This window comes from Sitophilus oryzae, unplaced genomic scaffold, assembly GCF_002938485.1.
Source record: "Sitophilus oryzae breed Bouriz unplaced genomic scaffold, Soryzae_2.0 scaffold_682_pilon_pilon, whole genome shotgun sequence".
Classification (NCBI taxonomy): domain Eukaryota; kingdom Metazoa; phylum Arthropoda; class Insecta; order Coleoptera; family Curculionidae; genus Sitophilus; species Sitophilus oryzae.
Window position 1 is genome coordinate 5554794 of NW_022147287.1, and position 21824 is coordinate 5576617.

Consider the following 21824-nt stretch of genomic DNA (forward strand, 5'->3'; position numbering starts at 1 on the left):
TTTTTTTGTGCCAAAAGGTAACTGTTCTACCCCCCCATCTGCTGACATGTTAAATCATTCCTAAATTCACCTCCATTCCTTTATGTCCTGTGTACAGGGTGAGTCAAATTCGACGCTTTTAAACGGAAACATCCTTTTCTATAGGAGATAGACGAAAACTAATATCGGTGTCCGGAGTTCAATTTTCATCGAAAACATGATGGTGAAAACTATGAAAACATTTCCAAAGTTCCTTTTTACGTAGAATTTAATGGTTTAAGTATAATTTTTTTTAAATTAATATTTTAAGAGTTATCAACAGAAAAATTGATTTTTTATTTGGGACACCCTCTATATTTTTAATTAGCCGAAAAGAATTTAAAATTACCTTTCCAAAAATATAGCACACTTGATATTTTGTTAAAATCCCCTTCGAAATACAGTATTTTTAAAAGTTCGCCACTTTTAACTAGTAGGCTTTGGACCACTTATTGATGATATGCCCTTAATGGAACCCGAAAAACATATTTTTCCAACAAGACGACGCACCGCCTCTGAACGCTGAAGTTATCAGCAAATTTTTGCAGCCAATTTCAGGAATAATAATTGTATAGCTAACCAAGATCCCAGCCGTTGGCGTCGAGGCCGCCTGACTTAGTGCTCATGGATCTAATCCTATGGATATATTTGCGGAAGAGTAAAGGTTCCTTATGCTTCCGTATAATCTAAACAAGAATTAGAAATACTTAGTAGTTATGAGAGGGTACCTTTCACCCCCACTGAGTTAATGAATTCCGCGATGAATGTTCAAAAACGGTTCCGTCTGTCCATAACAGAAGACAGTCGATATGTCGAACACCTGTAGCAAAATCTCATGTCTTGGTTTGTTATTTATTTTTATTGTTATTAGATATAGTTTAAATGCGTTGATGTTGGTTAAATATATTTTAAATTGTTATAAAATTCTGCATCTCTCATAAGATAGAGCTTTGTGACAGACGGACAGATGGACGGACAGCGAAGTCTTAGTAATAGGGTTCCTGTTTTTACCCTTTGGGTACGGAACCCTAAAAAAAACAGAAAAGACCCAGTGACTCTCAAAATTTAAGCGAAAAATATTTTTTGTTAATTTTGAAAATAAAATATCTCGTATTTCGGTTATTTTGGATTTACTTGAAAAACGGTAAAGAGAAAAATCATTATTAATAATTTATTTTATCAAGATATACCAGCTCTAAAAATATTTGCACTTATTTAAGATTCACCCTGTATAATATGTATTTCCAGGGTATTTTGTTGTAGAACCGAATGATCCTGTTGGTTCTCTAGACGGTGTTCCGTCTTACTTTCAGGCAAAACGTCTTTTGTCTATACACAATGCTTTACACACGATACATTTTGTCTGAACAGGTAAAACGTTACGTGTAGACGGGGCTTTACGAGTCAAATAAGGTAAAAATAAAACAAATTTAGTTGCAACATAAATTTTTATTTCCGTATTTCAAATCAAATCCAGACAATAGTGGTGTGTCTTTAATCATTAAAATAGGAAAAATATACAAAATACAGTGTTTCATTTCTAAAAATGAGAGATCTCGATCGCGCTTACAATCACATACAAGAAAAAAATCAGTCTTAAAATATACGTAACCATAATAATTAGCAAGAATAGGCAGAGCCAAAATGACAAGTATTATCTCTGGTATTATATAATTTTTTTTTCCATAGCAACTGTTAAAATTACCTTATATCTATCAAAAATAGTAGATAAAATAGTACTTTAACCGCAAGGGTAGATTAAATGGTACTTTAACAGCGAGGATAGGTTAAAAACTTTATTTCTTCTCGCAGGTTTTTTAATTGCTTCCATTTTTGAAAATTTTTGTATTACTTTTCATAAGTTATTCGGGATTTAAATGAAAGTAGTTTGGATATGGCGTTTGTCGCCTCTGCCTAAATATCTGTTGGTAATTTACTTATTTCGTTTTGAGCCGTTTCTGGCTCCAATTCAATCAGCAATCGGCACGAAAGAGAATTAAAAAATATTGACTCGAAACTGACCATTAAAGAGACAGCTTTAATTATTTGTCAAATTACAAAGAATAATTAGAAATAAGAAATATAGAAAGAAGAAAAATAATTTCTGAATATTTTCTAAAACGTAACTCGCTACGGAAAAAAATATTGTTTTATACACGACGATAAAATTGCATTATCGTCTCCCGAAATTAATTCACTAATTAATCTTTTCGGTCGACGATATAATAGTATAGTCAATATACAGGGTGTTTCAAAACAAATGCGAAAAACTTTAGGGGGTGATTCCTTGTTCAAAATAAAGGGTAGTTTGCTACCCCTATCATTCTTGTTAACGAAATTTAAAGAAAAATCTTATCAAACACATGCAAAAAAATTAATTTGGATAGTTTAGTTTGTTTAGAAACTTTTTTTATATCTCTTGTGTTTTTTTGATAAAACTCACCGATTTAAAATTAAAAAATAAAATGTAAAGCATTACATGTCAGGACAAAAAACATTTTTAGATTAAGAATCTAGTGATAATAACGATAATAATAATCATCTAGATAATAACGTATTGCAGTAGAGTAATGTCAAATAAAATAATATTAGGAACATCCTAAAAAGTAACAGCGGCCGACTAAATTTTTTCCTAAAAAAATTACAGCAGCCCACTAGATTCTTTATCAGAAAATGTTTTTTGTCCTGGCATGTAATGCTTTACATTTTATTTTTTAATTTCAAATCGGTGAGTTTTATCAAAAAAATACAAGAGATAAAAAAGTTTCTAAACAAACTAAACTATCTAAATTAATTTTTTTGCATGTGTTTGATAAGATTTTTCTTTAAATTTCGTTAACAAGAATGATAGGGGTAGTTTATTTCAACCCCTTCCACTCATTTTAAAAAAATGAAAAAATTACCCGAAATTTTGTTTTCATAACAGTAATGCTTCCATAAAATTTTATTAGTCTATCTCTTTTCGTTTTCAAGATAAAAAATAAAAACATTATTTTTCCGCCATCTTTGTACCTCGATATCTCCCTAATGGTTGACTTTTGACCCAACGTTTATGAAGCAAACTACCCTTTATTTTGAACAAGGAATCACCCCCTGAAGTTTTTCGCATTTGTTTTGAAACACCCTGTATAATAATAGTACTCTTTCTTTTAATATCAATCTGTTTTAGTAAAAAATTGGAATTTTTTATCTTATTTTTTTAATATTTTTCAATAGACATACCATAATTTTTTTGTAAGTACACCAGAAGATTTGGCTTGCGTACCTTGGCCTGTAAAGTACCAAAACTCTCGTATTTTGACGTTTTATGACAGTTTTTATACAGATAAATGTTTCTTTAGACTAATCTAATCTGAGAGATCAAGTCTACAGATCTGGCCTGTGACAAACTTGATCCGCCAAAGGCTTAGCCTGCAACACAAACTTTTAATGCGCAGACCAAGTCCACAGGCCAAATATTCTGGTGTATCTTATTGGAAAATTAAAAGTTCTTTTAATCATCTTGCACATAATTGAGCGTCCGGATTGCACAACGACCTTAGTGCGGGGTGCGTGGCCGCGGGCAGCCCAGTAGGCAAGCGAGACAGCGACGCGCCGATTTAACAAAATAAATAATAATTTTAAACCTGCCGTCATTTCGTTAATAATTATCGTATCGTGTTGATTTTTGCATAGAAATACTCATGAGTCTTTAGCGCTTCCGACAAGCCTAAATAACTGGATTATTTTTTATATTTTCGATTTGTTTACATTGCCCGAGCATATTATAACTTTGAGATAAAAATCTCTGTTATAAATTTTAAAACTGACAGATATGAATACTATTATTTAATTAATTATACATTTAGTTACAACATATTCAAAATTTAGGTCTATCGGTTTATGCTAGCAGTAATAACGAGTATAAATAAAAAAATGGCCAGTACAATGCTCGCAGTTTTTAGCGCACGTTCAGCTTTGGTTTTAGTTTAAGCGCTATTTTTACAGAAAATAAATTCTGAACTTTGATCAAATGACAAGAACATTATCATTGCCGATATCTCCTGGTTATAATATAGTTCTTTTTTCAAAATATTGCATTGTTTTAGCTTAAAAAAAACTTGAATTATGCGGCTTTTTTTGCGAGAGCTACCGGAGCTGCGTTAATAAAGAGATGGCTATGTACGTCAATCATAGCCACAATAGACTGTAATTTTACCTCGTCACGAGATTTTTTGGAAATATTGCGCTTCCATTTATCCGGATTTCTACTAACTTTTGACCATAGACAAACTAACAAAAGCAAGACTTTTCAAAGGATTGAGGAAGTCGAATTATTGTTTTTGCGCTGGCCAGTCGAGTCAGAAATCATCGCGCAGTCGCACTCGTCAAACCTAACCTAAATTAAACGAAAAACGTTTTTGCCTTGAACCATCCTTGAACGAACTGTTGAATTCCTGATTTTGCGTTTTGTTTGGTTATTACTATTATTTTATTAGCGTACAAAACGAAAACAAATAATTTAATACATTTTACATTTATGAAGAACATAATAATTACTGTGATTATACATATTATTGTGATTACATCGCTAACGTAGACAAAACGAAGGTCCTACAAATTGACTGTAAGTTATAAGAATCTTTATCTTTTTAATCTTTTTATGATTTGAATTTTCGTGCTTTATATTTTATAATAGACTCGAAATGTTAATATTTTTGCAAATTCTTGTGAAAATGTGAAGTTTATGTTTTTGTTTTATATTTGAAAAAGTTGTATATTTTTAAGATGCTTTTTGTTGTTCCTATTATTAATATTATAATATACATAATTATTTTTTTGTACCATTTGAAGAATAATGCTTTTATTTCGTTTACCATAACTGTTGTTTTTTATCATCTTTTTTGTTATTTTAACAAGAGAAATACGTTTTCGTTTATTTAACTTTTGTTTTTATATCTGTTATGTCCAGAAATTATTGTTTATTTTACCGATGGAAATAAATTTATTTGATTTTAATAAACGCTTTTTAATTAAACATCCTTGTCTAAAAGGCTACTACAAAATACACAATCCATAAGTAAACCGTCCTCGTCCAAAAGGCCAGTTGACGCAAGCGCGGTAATAAACTCTTATCAAACTTGTTACCGTTTTGCAGTACAGCGTTGACGCGTCTTGCTTTTGTTAGTTTGTCTATGCTTTTGACCTTTCTTTTCGGTCGCATTTCCTTCTATTTAATAATAAATAATTTAAAAAAACGCACAAATACTACTGGTAGTAAACAAGCTGTGGCAAAAATTTTCTATACTCCGTGTAAACAAAAGACTATCGCAAATACTGTCTTTCGATTGACGTACAGTACGTCTGTCCGTTCTGTAGCTACGGGGTATCCGTGACAGGGGAAACGATATTCTCTCGATGTTTTTCGTAAAAAAATAGACGACGCGTCCCATCAATAAAAATTCTACAAATTTGCAAGTAGCCAAGAAAATGAGTGGACGGAGCGATTTGTGGTGATGTACTCGTCAAATCGACGTATAAAATATATTGCTGTTTATTTAAATGTTTTTTGTCCGCATTCCTTTCATAGACACAGATCCAGCAGAGGTACTTTACATAGCCATCTCTTTATTAACGCAGCGCCGGTAGCTCTCGCAAAAAAGCCGCATAATTCAAGTTTTTTTTAAGCTAAAACAATGCAATATTTTGAAAAAAGAACTACATTGTAACTAGGAGATATCGGCAATGATAATGTTCTTGTCATTTGATCAAAGTTCAGAATTTATTTTCATGCGCTAAGGTCGTTGTGCAATCCTAACGCTCAATTTTACAATTTCATTCCTTACTAATATGTATTAAAATATTTAGTACCTAATTATTGTGCTTCTGAGAATATATTTTAACGTGTTTTTGTTCTTCATTCTTAATAATAATTAATAATCACTATTTACAAAATACCTGCAAACGTTCTCTTTGTCGTAATAAAGATTTATAATTTATATTCGAGATATTTTAAATTTTTATTATTATGAGATCAACAATACGGGAGTATACCAAATTGAAACTTTACTATTTTCTTAAGGTGCGTTCACACCGGCCGGCCGCGCCGCGAAAAACATTTTTTTAACATGTACTTTTGAAGTGTATTTTTTTAGAGCGCACAAAAGTATATGTTAAAAAATGATTTGCGCGGCGCGGCGTGGAGCGGCGCAGCAGGCCTAAACGCACCTTTATACGATTTCAAAAATTATGAATAAAAACACTAGATTACATATTCAGATATTTTTTGAGCATAACTTTACTTAACCATATTTTTATTCATAACGATATCAACTCTTATTTAAAAAATACATAACCTAGAAAGGCAACAGTGATTGTGCTGATTTTATTTGATTTATTCTTAATTATTACCAAAGTGTTTATTAAAATTTAATAAATATTTAAAATGGTATGTGTCAAGTGGTCTCTTCGAGTATACCTTACAAGCTACAATTAGAAAATAAAAAAGAACATTTTTAAAGTTCACAACTTTCCTTGATTTGATTTTTCTTTAAATATTTTCTCACAACAATATTATTATTGACAAGATCGTGTATATATCACAGCATCAAAGTAAAAAGAAAAAAAAATAATCAGATTTTTTGATTGAAAGATAAAATTCAACAAGCACTTATTTCCATAAATTAATATTTTTGGTTTTGAGAGATATTTATTTTTTTACATATATTTACACTAATATACTTTGTTTTTATATTGAAGTAAAGTATAAGCTGTTACACTCCTTTGGTCCTTCCGATAGATAAATTTATATGTGAAACAAACGTTCAGAAGACAAGTAAACACTTTACAAATGACTAAAGAATACAAGGACTAATAACACCAGAAATAAAATTGTTACCAGTCCAAAGGATACAAAAGCTATTTGGCCAGTGCCGTGCAAAAGGATTAATATAAAAAATTCATAATTAATTATATTAAGCAATAATTCATTTTCAGGAAAATCTAACTATTATCTCTACCACCTATACTTATTACAACAAATTAAACTAAAATTCAATTTTTGTTCTTAATGTGTTTAATAGACATGTCAAAGTTTGATAGTTATTATTTTTTAATTATTTGGGCATATAATAAGTGATGCATTGAAGCACCTTGTATACTCTGTAATAATTTTGAAATGTGCATCTTAATCTTCCCTATAACTTTTCTATTAACATTTCTTTAATAATTCTCAAAACGAATGAAATAATAAACTCTTTCATTGACTCACCCTGTACAAAGTTACAACGTTCACTACATACAACAAACAATTACAAATCGCTAAAATTATTCCTGGTGTCGCCTCCTTTATTTGACACCAGAAAAATGGTGTTTTATAATTTTACTTCAAAGATTTAGCTCCAGTTAGTGCCCTTGTATTCTTTAGTCATTGCACTTTACAATACGAACTAAAACCTTCTATTTAATATATAAACAAAGTATATACATACAAAATTTTTACATACAGTAAAATGACATTTCAATAATTATATTAGGACTTATTACTTACATTACCATTGTGTCTGCCGTACGGCAATGGTTTTGAAATTCCTAACCTTACAATTCCTGGTAAAGTACCCTTAAGGGCTTGTACTGCCTGGTCTAATGTAAAATTCCTGATTATTGTACCATTCACACTCATCAATCTATCTCCTAAAGAAAATCAATAATAAGTATCTTGACAAACACAAATAAATATATTCTGAGTAATTATAGTATCGTTTTTGCTATAAATTTATGCATTATTTAATTTTAAAAAACTCAAAGCTGACGTAAAGCAGTCACAAACTGAAAAAGGTAAACAGAGTTTATAGGGATATGTATCAAGATTATAACTCTAAACCAACAGTACCTGGTGTGATACGACCATCCAATTCCGCAGGACCATGGGGCACCAAGCTTCTGATAACTATAATAGTTGAATTTGGATCTACAGGGTCTTGATAATCCAAAATAGAGAAGCCAAGACCCCTGTCTTTCTTTTGTAATTCGACGTATTCAATATCGTCGCTCCACATAGCCGGCGAGCTCATTTCCATAGATCGCGATTTTTCCTTATTTAAACCACCCGATTCATCGCTCACTGAAAAAACAGTCATTTTAATTGATAAAAATTCGATTAATTGTTAAAAAACAAATTATGACAATCCCCATAACCTTACTTTTTGTTACGTCAAAAAATTTATTGACTCTGAAATTAGCCACAGGATAAGAACAACGTAAGTAGCTAACGCCACAAGAAATAAAAAAGACGAAAAAGTCGGTTAAAAATGATAATTTACAAAAAAAATCAAATGTAGATGTTCTAATTGTTAAAATAATGGAAAACAAATGTTTAAAGACAATTTGAACAAACTTACCAGTTACTGTACTGGACGTATGAAGACTTGTTTCACTCAGCGCCTTTATAAGTCTCTGTTCGGGTTGTGCCAGTAAATTTTTTAAGCTTCCTCCCAAAATATTCCTCTGTTCAAAAGCTTCAATGTCTTGGGACGTATTGATAACCCTAGAAGGAAAAATTATAAATTCACAGATAAAAACAGGTAAGTAATTAAGTTTGTATTTTCTTATGACTGTTTTATTGTAATCCTAACACGAATAAAGCTATCTATCTATCTCAGTACCTGTTATCGGTTATATCCTTTCTTAAACAGACTAATCTCACGATGTTAGGCAATTCCCTAAGTATTTTTACTACATCAACGTGACTTAATCCAACTAGTTTTTGTCCGTTTACTTCTAGAAGTTCGTCCCCTGGACTGAGTTTACCGTTTTGTCCTACAGGCCCTTCAGGGAGAATGGACCTTATGTAATGTCTAGGTCTTAGTTCAATACCCTTTTCCACATCTACAGTACCTTCCAAACTTATTCCCAGTCCTACAAATGTTATATTGTTCAGATCTAATCATTTAATAATAATAGTTCAGCGTTAAGTTACGAAAGACCAAGTCCGCGGATCCGGCCTGCGGACTTCGCCTGCCGTTTATATCTTTCGATTGTATTTGTAATAAATACAGAAAAATAAAAAAAACGGTGTAAGTAGGTATAAAAAATATAAAAATAAATAATATAACTTTACAGCATATTTGTTGTTTTATGGGACAAACTGTATATAAATAAGAGTTGAATTTTGATTACTAAATAGACTTAAGATAAATTATTAAATGGTTCACGACTATTTATTGTACTATAAGTAGTTTATTAAATTTAAAATAATTTAATGCTGGCGATATATTACCTTTAAGTTTAGTTAAATTTGCAACAACCACGTTTGCCTCATCACCCAGTAATCCTTCCCATTTTCTTTTAATCACACTTTCCAGGTCGTCTTTCGGATTGGTTTCAAAATCTTCCTCTATAAATATTTCTTTATTCTCGACAATCTGATCATATATTTCACTTGGAACTGATGTAATCGAGTCGCCTTCTGTTTCTAGTGGAATTGGTTGCTGCAAAATAGATTTACATACAAATACCCTAAAGACTGTTCAGCGATCGTGCAACGTTACGTCATCAGCATTTGTCCAATATGAGTTTTAGGGTGTGTTCAAAATAAAAAACGCAAAAAACAACCGTCTTACGCGATGGAAATATGATTATGACAACATGACGACAACGATAGTTCGTTTTCATAACGTTATATAATTATTTGTACTTTTTAAATTGGACATACGTGCAATATTGAATGCACGAAGTAAGGTCCTCTGCAAAGGCAAACTTACTGAATGTTTCATCATGACCAACATGACAGACGGGCCAGAGACATCGATTTGTGACGTCACCGCACTAGTCCGGCTTTTGTATTGTACCATATGGTACTGCATATAGGTTCTGCATAAATAATAGTATTTATTGATAGTTTTGCCAGATATAAATATGAAAAATATTATACAGAAAGGTATTAAAAAATAACATTAACTTTTTATCGCGTTAAAGTAATTTAATAGCATTAAAATTTAGATCTAAAGCACGAATATTAATATGAAATAAACTACAGCATAAGATGAACAAAATAAAATCTAGATAATAAAAAGCGTGTCCTAAAATTGCGTTAGCGAGTATTTAGCAACTAGTAATAATATACCTGTGATAAAAAGTTTCCAAATATTAAAAAATTTGAAAACTATACGTTATTCACTCAAAATTATTTAGTATAATTTTATTAGCATAGAAACGCGTAAAAAACACAGATATGTTGCGAAACTAATGAAAACAATTGGTTTGTTTACGACTACTAATTCTGGACCACTTCGGTAGAACTGTCAAAACAGTCAGGCCTTGAATATGACGTTAGCCACGGTTTTATAAGCGCAATAAAGGTTTGAAAATGGCATGTCGTCATGTTGGAGACATCGTTTTTTAAAGCTAATCGTATGGCGTTTATGCATCCACAGGGGCGGAGCCAGGATTTGGGAAAGGGATTGGGAGGCTAGACAAAAAACCTTACTAAAAGTACATACACCGGAGTCGTTTCGGACAAAATAAATTAATAATATCGTATTACATTTTGTTCGGCAATACCGGGTGCGTCTCAAAAGTGGCTCACCCTTATAACTTTTTTATTCTTACAGTTAAAAAAACGAGATTTGGTATGTTAGTATATGACATAAATTAGGATTGATTGACGTATTCAATTGTTTTCGGTCACTTCCTGTTTCACCGGAAATGTCTACAACTTTTGATTTTTAAATGGCACCCTCGGTACTTTTTTACTTTATTCGGTAGAAAATAACACTCTGAATAGAATGACATATCATATGTCAACTTTTGACATTTTCGCATATGGTTTATTTGAAATTATAAGTGTGTGGTACCAAATTATTCGTAAACAAATGCTTTTTCCAAATACGCTAATGAACCACCCTCGTTCTATTTGAAAAAATTGAGATATGATTAAAAATACGATTTGACCATTTTCTAAATGGCCAGGACAAGACACTAAAAACATTAGACAATCAAATATATTTTTCCAAGGCTCCTTGATTAAGAATTAGTGTTTTTAACATAACCATGGCACTCTAGATTGAATTTTAAAATTTAATTCCGTTTTAAGCGAGAATGTCAAAAGTTGACATATGATATGTCATTCTATTCAGAATGCCATTTTCTATCGAATAAAATAAAACAATACCGAGGGTGCCATTTAAAAATCAAAAGTCGTAGTCATTTCCGGTAAAACAGGAAGTGACCAAAAACAATTGAATACATCAATCTATCCTAATTTATGTCATATACTAACATACAAAATCTCGTTTTTTTATCTGAAAAAATAAAAAAGTTATAGGGGTGAGCCACTTTTGAGACGCACCCGGTATATGACGTTGAATGATCGCTGAATAAAGGTAACAAATAAACTATAAATTACTTCAGTGTTCTCTATGGGAATCCAACTGAGAGTGGCTAAAGATGAAGGTGATGGAGGAGTGCTCTCTCTCTTTTGCTGACTGGCAATGGCTTCTTGGAGATGTTCAAATTTCGGACCACTCAAGTACCTAAAAATATAAAAAGAAATCTCGAATTATGTAGTTTAACAAGACTTGTGTTAATTGGGATGGACTCACAGTGGAAGCGTCAACATGCGAATTGTAAAACGCGCGTTTATAGCGCGAGTTTATCCTATTCATAGACTTAAAATAAAATATAGACTGAGCATCTCATTCATAAATAGCTGGAACATGCGGTCAGACACTGTCTTGTTATTGTTGTGTTATTGTTTTAGGTTATAACGAGTGCGACACGAGCGATAGATAGGTTGTCTCTGTCGTAACGGTCGTTCCCTGACGACTCTGCCGAGAAACACAACACTGTCTTTCGTTTCTCAAGTACACCTGAACTCTCCGTATCATAGCCGGGTAATTTTTTTATTTTAATGAAGCTATAATTAAATTAAAAATATATCGTATTTAAACTTTTTTATATTTTATTAAGATTTTTTAAATAAAAGTTTAGAAAAAACAATTTAGAGTCCAAAAAGGATAAAAATAATAAAATACACGTTATAGAAGAAATTTTATCATCGAAATTAGGTAATTTTTGAAATTAATAATAAATTATTAATTTAGTCAAACATTTACAACCCCTAATATTAATGAAAACAGGATCTATTCCACAGATATAATAGAATCGGCGACAGAGAGAGAAAAAAAAATATGATTGTTGTAATTTTTTTTCTGGTTAAGTGATGTCTTATTATGTAAAATAGAGAAAACATAAATCTGTTCCATTAAAGCAAGGAAGGTGATAGGAAGGGGATAAAATGAAAACTACATTTATTTAACTCGGTACTGTCTTTATTATACCGGGTGCGTCCCAAAAGTGGCTCAACCCCATAATTTTTTTATATTTTCAAATAAAAAAACAAGATTTAGTATGTTAGTATATGACATAAATTAGGATTGATTGACGCATTCAATTGTTTTTGGTCACTTTCTGTTTCACCGGAAATGACTATAACTTTTAATTTTTAAACGGCACCCTCGGTATATTTCTACTTTATTTGATAGAAAATGACACTCTGAATAGAATGACATATCATATGTCAACTTTTGACACTTTCGCATATGGTTTAATTGTAATTGTAACACGTGGTTCATAACGACAATTTGACTCGAAATACCAAGTGTGTGGTATCAATATATTCATAAAAAAATGCTTTTTCCAAATATGCTAACGAGTCACCCTTGTTCCATTTGAAAAAATTGACATATGTATGATTAAAAATATGATTTGTACATCTTTTAATCGGCCTAGACAAGACACGAAACCCATTAGACGATCAAAACTATTTTTCCAAGGCTCCTTGATTAAAACTTAGTGTTTTTAACAACACCATGGCACCCTGGATTGAAATTTATAATACGATTTGTTTTTAAGCGACAATGTCAAAAGTTGACATATGATATGTCATTCTATTCAGAATTCTATTATCATTTTCTATCGAATAAAGTAGAAATATACCGAGGGTGCCTTTAAAAATCAAAAGATGTAATCATTTCGGTGAAACAGAAAGAGACCAAAAACAATTGAATACGTCAATAAATCCTAATTTATGTCATATACCTACTAACATACAAATCTGTTTTTTTATCTGAAAAAATAAAAAAGTTATAGCGGTGAACCACTTTTGAGACGACCCGGTATATTAAAAAATATTGTCTCATAATGTAATATCATATTAAAATTCTTGTATGTTATTTTAGATTCTGAAGATAATTTTAGAATAAACCGGAATATATTTTTAATAAAAACATTATTAATTATTAACAGGGTTATAATTATGATTTTGTTACAATGTAAGTAAGTAAATAATGTAATATAAGAGAAAAAATTCAGATTTTACATTTTACTAAAATATTATCTAAATAAGCGCCTTTCTACAACAACGCCACTGACTCCCAATGGGTAAATTGAGAGTTGCCTACCGGTCAAAAGTCGTTTCAAGACTTAAATGGATTATTTAAGTCAAATTTCTTGCAAATTTGGCACTGGCGAACCATATTTTATAGTTCTTGAACAGAAAAAGTCAATAAAATAAACACTTAAGCACTACAAGCTAAGAAAATGCGTTAATACAGCCGGGGAGATAGCGGCAACAAAGCTTTACCGCACACGTGCGACACGTACTACAAGGTAATAAATGAATGAATAGGCTCCCTCGCCTCTAATCGGTGTTGTCATATTGTAAAGAACTTATCCTTTTTAAACAGTATCCGACTTATAATTTAGTAGTATAAGGACTATTTAATACATCTCTGGAATATTAAAACCTACTTTATTAAACTGTAGTATTAATATCTCAATATATGTGTATAACAAGAAAAAAAATATTGATAATATTAAAGACGTGACAACATAGGCTGGATGAGGAAGGCTCGGTCGACTGTACCCAGAAGAAAACATGTGTACAAAAAAGGTTGTTTGTCCGCGTTGAGATGTAAATAGTGTAGTCTATATTTTATTTTAAGTCTATGATCCTATTACTAGTTGAAGCCTGGCGCATCCGCCACGATATCAGATCTTTTTATTTATTTTTTTAATTAACTGGAAAACAAAAAATCCGGCGACGTCAGTTTTTAGAAGAGCCAATTAGCTATCTTTTAGTAAAAAATCAACTTTCTAGAGCAAGTCGTTACTTCAGTAGAGACGACACAGATAAACATTAGCATTTTATATATGTAGATGGAGGAATGGTATTTTTTTGAAGGCGTTCCAAGCCCCTGATATGACAATTCATATATCCCCTAAAAAATATAGCCCTATCTATTTCCCGTCTCTTTTCAGTCTTCTGCATATCATGGCAGCCTTTGTGACTTTGCTGGAAATGTTCTTAATATGCCTGTTCCACAAAAGTTTACTGTCCAGATATTTGACTTTCTGCGATGGCAGTATTTCTTTTCCATCGAGTTGGATTCTTTTCAAGTTTTTTTTTAATTTTCGCCGAAAATTACCCGCTTCATATGGGATTTTTTGTACATGAGTGAAATATTCTAGAAAATATAAATCCCGACCCGACATTTTAACTAGCGATGGGAACTATCGAATGATTTAGACTATCTAATGGTTAATGAATGAATGATTTCAACTATCGAATGGTTTTATTCGAATAAAATCATTCATTCATTTGTATACTAAAGCATATGTGACAACCTCGCCGTGCGACTAAATGGTTATCGTTGAGTCACGACTATCGAATGCTTTTGATAAATGAAATTTAGTATTCGTTTGATTTTTGTATGCGTCAGTGCATTATTAGTTCTTCCAAATTTTTATAACTTCACCGTATAAATACTGTGCTATTTTTGCGTTTACTAAAATAGTTAAAATACTAAAATAGTAGTTATTTTTTAATTTTATTTATTGACGATTGTGTGCATGTGCAGGTGGTCAAAATTTTTCCGAAAAGTTGTGTGGTTTTCCGTAGTCCGATCTTTCAATTATTTAATTTTATATGGTATATGGTCTATTTTTTAATGGGAAATTTTGAGAAGTAGCAATTTTTAAGAGAGATGAGATGAACTTAAATTAATTTTAAAAGTACATATTTGTATTTTAGATGTTTTAATAATATGAATTAGTTGAACTTAATAATCATATTAAAGTAATGTGGTTAAGTAAATGGTTATCGAACTCAAACTATGGGGTGAGAAAATTAAAATGAAAGTTTTACACGTGCCAATTTAAAAAAAAAGTTAACGATGTTTGTATTTTGTTTATGCTAATTCTCTTACATGTAGTTTTTGCGAAGAAATATTTCATTTATTTTTTAAAGTAAATGCCAGTAAAAGTAAATATAATTTTTAAATAGTAATATAAAGCACCTAATATAAATAATTTGGATTTCTAATTTTTTATTTATATTTTTCTTCCATTACACTGCATGCTTAGAAAATTAATAAATGTTGATATTTCATGATTTTAAAATTTGTTGTTAATATAACAAATTAGTTCTGTAATTATTATTATTTAAAAAACAACCGTTGCCAAAAAATTTAGAGTCTATATTATTTTTAAATAGGATCTAATATAAATAATTTTGACATTTAATTTGTTGTTTATATTTTGCCACTACTTAAAAAAAATGTTCATATTAAATGATTTTAAATTTTGTCGTTAATAGGTATAACAAATTATTACTGTTATTATTATTTATTAAACCAGTCTTTGCTTAAAAGTATTAAAAATCATTTTCCTACATCCAAAATAAAAAGTATTATTGCAGTGTAACAACAGAATATTAATAAAAAAATGCAAAACATATAGACATACAATCCCTAACTAACTAAAGCCAAAAAATAATATTCTTTGCTAATATCAACTAATACCAATATATGGCAACAGCGCCCTTAATAATGTATTTTTCTGTGTAAATACTACCACCTCAATAAAAAAAATAATGTGTCCTTATCTTTACACCGCAAAAAATCAAAGACGCCGGCTTCTTTCATAGCATTGCCACCGACCGCTGTCGGGTTTCTCGGAAAGAAACCTACGTCGCCGGGCGACAACTAAAATCCAGTTAATATTTTATTATAATCGATCCTGACGAATAAATGAATTTTATAAATGAATGAATTAATTTTACAAATGAATGGTTTTTGCTGCCGAATTACTAGAATACAATATTTCAAGGCAAATGACGCATCTATTCGATAATTTTTATTCGAATAGTTTTCAACGAATGTTTTCTTACTAGCTATCGAATTATTCGAATGAATTGCAACTATCGAATGTTTCGATAGTATTCATTCGATAGTTCCCACTACTAATTTTAACTACTCCCGCATCTGCTGATCGCAACTTTTTATCGGACGGTTCCGCGAAATTTTAGAATTCGTGCGTATCCGCATCCGCTGTGAGAGAAGCCTTATACCTTTCAAACGTCAGGAGAACACTGTCTTTTGTATCTTTCAGAATTCTTACGGCTTCGTGATTGGTCAGGTTTTGTAACGAATGCCCGTCAACTTCAATTATTCTGTCATTAATATTGATCAAGCCACATTTAAAAGCTTCAGAGCCTTCCGTGATATTTTTGATGAATATGCCATTCAGATCTTCCCGTTCGCATACATAACCTTAGACAGAAACATATATGAATAATTATTCATATTACCATATACCGGGTGTTGCATCGTCGGACGGGACATAGGAAATCCTATGTAAATTTTAATGGGATCAATTATTGGCTTTCCTAATTATTTTAGAGAATAATTCTATTTAGGTTTATTGAAGAGCACTAAAATCCACATTCAAAAGAATAACTTTAGATATTTTTGATTAGCTCGTTTACGAGTTATCGGCGATTTCTTTTTAAATATTTCTCCTTTCTTATGGCCCTGTATTTACTTATGAGCACCAGTCAAGGTAAAAGATAACTGTCAAATGAAGTTGTCATTTCAGAAATTTACCTATTTAATGCTATATTATTATTGAAAACTCATTCCTACATCGGAAATCTTAAAGATGTATTTATAATATATATAATAATATATAATATATATAATATAATTTAATATATATATATATATATATATATATATATAGTATATATATATATATATATATATATATATATATATATATATATATATATATATATATATAATTAAAGTAAAATAAAGTAATCAATTACAAGGTTAATTATAGTATTATTACAATATTCAATAACTTCTTAATTTAGGTACTATTAAATTGTTAGAACTTTAGGATTTAAGATGTTCAAATATTCCTCCATCGACTGCTAGACAATAACCCAGGCGATCATAAAATTCTCTTCTTACATTCGCTAGTTGGTAAACTGAAATTCTATTGCATTCGGCAGAAATAACATTTTTTAAATCGTGTAGATTTGGGTATTTTTTATCCTTGTATATCCTGTTTTTTAAATGGCCCCCCAGAGACAGAAATCATTTGGCGAAATATCAGGAGACCTTGCTGGCCAATTTACTGTATGATTTAGGCCAATAACGTTTCCGTTAAAACTATTGTCTAAATATTCCCGAACAGCCAGGGTACTATGTGCCGGGCAGCCATCCATTTGGTACCAAACTTCCTGATTTTCCCTAGCGGCATCATGTAAAGCAGGTAAAATATGATTTTCGAGTAGTTCCAAATAATATTCTGCATTTAAATTTCGCGTAAGAAATAATGACCCGATAATATTGTGTCCGAATATCCCTGCCCAAACATTTACTTTCTGTGGATATTGCGTCCTTGTTTCGACAAACCTGTGTTGGTTTTCTTTGTTCCAATATCGATAATTTTGAACATTGGGTTCATTATTTAAGGTAAATGTGCATTCGTCAGTGAACATATGTTTTTTAAAAATTCCCTATCCGTGTTTGCTCTTTCCATCATATCAAAACAAAACGCCTGCCGCCGTATTTCATCCCCATCTCGTAGCTCTTGGTGCTTTTCATATTTGAAGGAATAGTATTTATGTCGTTTCAAAATTCGAAACGCTGTAGTGAGTTTTTCCTGGTATCGGTCTATTTGGATACAGAGCAGCAAACATGTCCAACACCTTTTGATAACTATTTCCTTGATAATACCATTTAACCATCAATACTTTTTCTTCGGTAGTGTAATTCATGGCTAATATTTTCGATGTAGGTATGAGTTTTTAGTAATAATAATAAAGCACTAAATAGATAAATTTCTGAAATAACAACTTCATTTGACAGTTATCTTTTACCTTGACTGGTGCTCATAAGTAAATACAGGGCCATAAGAAAGGAGAAATATTTAAAAAGAAATCGGCGATAACTCGTAAACGGGCTAATCAAAAATATCTAAAGTTATTCTTTTAAATGTGGGTTTTAGTGCTCTTCAATGAACCTAAATAGAATTATTCTCTAAAATAATTAGGGAAGCCAATAATTGACCCCATTAAAATTTACATGTGATTTCCTATGTCCCGCTCGACGATGCAACACCCGGTATAGTATAAAAATCGGTAGATATAGGAAAACCAATAAAAGTTGATGTGCATGTCGCAATGTTGCCATGGCTACTTTTTTTACTTAACAAGTAAGTTACTTCTGCGTTGTATACTTGTTCTTTGCATATTGTCATATCTAGAACAGATCTAAACTTTTTCTTGAAACGGAATTACGGCGATTGTCCGAACTATTGAAGTTAAACTGTGGTTTCGACATCTTTGATGACTTGCACGCCAACTATTATTGATTACTCTATAAGTAAATTATTACCAGCTATGGTAATTCCTAATCCATATTCTCCTTTTTCCAATTCGACTGTGTAAATTTCAGTTTCGGGTATGTCATCTTCTAAATCGATAGGAGTAACTATTATTTGACTGGCACTCACAGGACTTTGACTTTCAGTTGCCGGACTGTCACAGTTTGGAGTAATGCTGTGATTATTTTTATTAATTAATATACACGGTGTCCCAATATTCTGTGAACATTGAACTACAACGTATTTTTTTTACCACGTTTTTTCTAAATTAATCATAAGTTTCTCTTTGAAAAAATGATGATGAAACAGTTTCTGTTGAACTTTTGGAACAAAAACATTTCAAATTTATGATTTTAGTCTAATAACTATTTAGTCAACATGTTTAATTTATGTCAATGATGACAGGTATTGATGATTTAGATTCCAAATATCTCGAGAACCATTACTTGTAGCGATTTTTACCAAGAGACCTTTTGTACGTAAAAAAAGTAATAAATGTATATTTTTTTACTCAGTAGTTTTATACAGGTACGGACGAAAAGTTATTACCCTATAAACCAGTTAAAAAATGTGTAGGTGGCGCCCTCTACAAGTAGGAGTCATATTAACATCAAAATCAAATTTCCCATGTCAAAAAACTCCCAGATGCCAATTTTCATCCAAATATTGACGTTACTTCAGAAATTATTTAGAAAAATCAAAAATGAAATTTCTACACCCTGTATCTCCGAAACTAAGCATTTTAGGACATACATTTATAAAAACTTTTTTACTTAATTTTATCTGCAGAATATGCTACCGAAGTTTCCGGAATACATTTTGACCACCCTGTATTTTGTAGGTCTGCTTTGGAAAAATAAATTCATCAAACATTTTTTTCTCAAACCCAATGCGATTTGGCGTTTTTTAGAAGAGATGAATAATGTAGTAAATATTAGGAGTCATTTTACGAAAAGAAAATCTGTCGTCAGAGGAATTGGAAAATATTTATACTAAAATGTATGTACGGGTGGGGGTAGTTTTTACCCTTCCCGTACTTTTTCTTTGTTTTTGTAAAAATCCAATGTTAAAGCACTTAGCAAAATATATACACCCAAAATCTCTTTCAAATCGGAATAACGGTTCTGAAGATATCTAAAAAAATTTGTTTATTTTTTTAAAGTTTGATACCCTCTAGCGGAAAAACGGAGCAATCTTGTATAGAGGTAAATTATTGGGACACCCAGTATATACTCTGGCTGCAAAATAATAATTTCTTACCTTTCACTGTTATTATTATTATTGTTGCAATAGGAAATTTCACAAATATCAACACTCTTGACTTTCCTGATGATTTCAAAGGTCTGATTGGTCTTCTCTATACTCTCACATATTTTTTCCGACTTTGGACTATTCAAATCCGTGTTCTTGCTGGCGATTTTATCATCAATAGGCGTTAAATCCCCTTTTGTATTAAAGGACATGGAATAGCCATTTTGTAGGAGCTGTCTGTTAAGCTCGTCAGGGTCTGTGAGTATTTTCGTTTCAACTATTGGAGCAGTACAGTGATATGTTTGGAAGTCAATTGATGTTGGCTCGATGGGTCTGGCTACCACCATCCTAACCTAGAAATTAAGTATAAAAGTCTTTAAGTATGTAGTTGGTTTTTAAACACCTATTTACTTGTGGTCCGGTTTGTCTCAGGACGGAAGCTACCTGATCGGCACTGAATCCCGTCAAATTCACTTCCCCGATTTGTAAGATATGATCCCCGCTCTGTAGACGACTATCTTTATCCGCTATACCTCCAGGAAGAATGGATTTAATAACAACACCGGTGCTACGACCTCCCACAATACCAAAACCTACAAGAGCAATTTTTAAAGTAAAAAAATGAAGGTTATAAAGAATAGAATACGTTACCTAGTCCTGAACCATCGTTAAACAGATCTATGACTTCAACTTGCGACCAATCCGTACTCAATACCATGTTTTTCCTCCACAAAATTCATTTCTCACCACATCAAGTTCAAGTCGCGCGCCCCATTTTTGAGGCTTACTTTGATTACAAGTGTGAGTTTATACGAAAATTTATTGATTTATGCGGAATTCAAAGTGGGAAAAAGCGGTGTGCGTTTGATTTAATCGTATAAACGTTAATTTTACCGTTTCGCCGAACATTTTTTTCGAAAACTCGTTAAGGAAACGACGCGAAAAACCGATTCAATGAACAGCTGTGCGTTCGTTTGTTTGTGTCAGCTGTCAAAACTAAACAAGATGAGAACATAAAATGAGTGTGTTGAACGAAGATAGAGATGGGCAACAGAGTCGTACGTGGGGGTGAAGGGTAAACAAATCTGTTTAAAGTCTGGATATGGTCTGGATTGGAATCCAAATCCAGATTTGTTTAATTAAGTAGGCCGGGCAGGTAGGAGGGTACCACGCAAGGCTTTTGAAGGGTGGATATTTCAGAGTTTCTCGATAACAAACGACACGCAACATATCGGTGTTTACTTGGATCGATATATTCCAGGCATTTGAATATTTCAAAAGGGTCACGTAGGTTACCTATAAAGTAATAACAGGTAGTTGAACTTTGCCTCTATTATTTATTACCTTATGATCGAAAAAAACGGCGTCCAGTTGGCTTTTGGAAATGATGATCGATGACGGTTTCTGGAATGATCTTGAATGATGATCGTCGAACATATGATCGATCCTCGCATAATTTTACATATAAAATGACAGCGATCTCCATTTCTAGCCATGGCTGACACCGTTTTTTTTTCGATCATACGATATTACCATAGAAACGCCTTTTGATTTTTAGTACCGTATGATCGAAAAAAAACGGTGTCCAGTTGGCTTGGAAATGACGATCGATGACATTTCCCATATAATTTTACATTTAAAATGACAGCGATCTTCATTTCATAGCCATCGTTGACGCCGTTTTTATTCGATCATACGGTACTTAAAAAAATTGAACCATATTTTCATGTTTTTTTTTTTAATTTTTCTAAAACAATCAATATGGAAATTTGAAAAAGTAACGGGATAAACAATTTTAGAACAAAAAGCAAAATGTTTTAAGAAGAATGCATTTTTTTCAA

General features: G+C 31.5%; 1 protein-coding gene across 2 annotated transcripts; it reads right to left on the minus strand.

Annotated features, from left to right (window-relative positions):
• Positions 1–5096: 5096 nt before the first annotated feature.
• LOC115887963 (patj homolog) lies at positions 5097–21395 on the minus strand. 2 transcript variants are annotated; one of them, XM_030907535.1, is made up of 11 exons: positions 20635–21394; positions 20395–20576; positions 19993–20336; positions 18744–18907; positions 16406–16607; positions 11402–11528; positions 9275–9485; positions 8661–8913; positions 8397–8542; positions 7889–8119; positions 5097–7689 (listed from the first exon to the last, which is right to left on the minus strand). In XM_030907535.1, exons 1-11 carry the CDS (start codon positions 20699–20701, stop codon positions 7529–7531), a joined length of 2088 nt encoding a protein of 695 aa, XP_030763395.1. In that variant the 5' UTR covers positions 20702–21394; the 3' UTR covers positions 5097–7528. The 2 variants fall into 2 exon arrangements, with proteins under 2 accessions (XP_030763395.1, XP_030763396.1); XM_030907536.1 differs by having other exon boundaries at positions 7399–7689; positions 18744–18886; positions 20635–21395.
• Positions 21396–21824: the final 429 nt, after the last annotated feature.

Excerpts from the sequence above, each read along its gene's own strand:
- LOC115887963 (XM_030907535.1), bottom strand. The coding sequence starts at position 20,701 with ATGGTATTGAGTACGGATTGGTCGCAAGTTGAAGTCATAGATCTGTTT. Across the intron at positions 18,908-19,992 it reads AATAATAATAACAGTGAAAG|CATTACTCCAAACTGTGACA; the intron begins GTAAGAAATTAT and ends AAATAATCACAG. Across the intron at positions 16,608-18,743 it reads ATTAGGAATTACCATAGCTG|GTTATGTATGCGAACGGGAA; the intron begins GTAATAATTTAC and ends TTTCTGTCTAAG.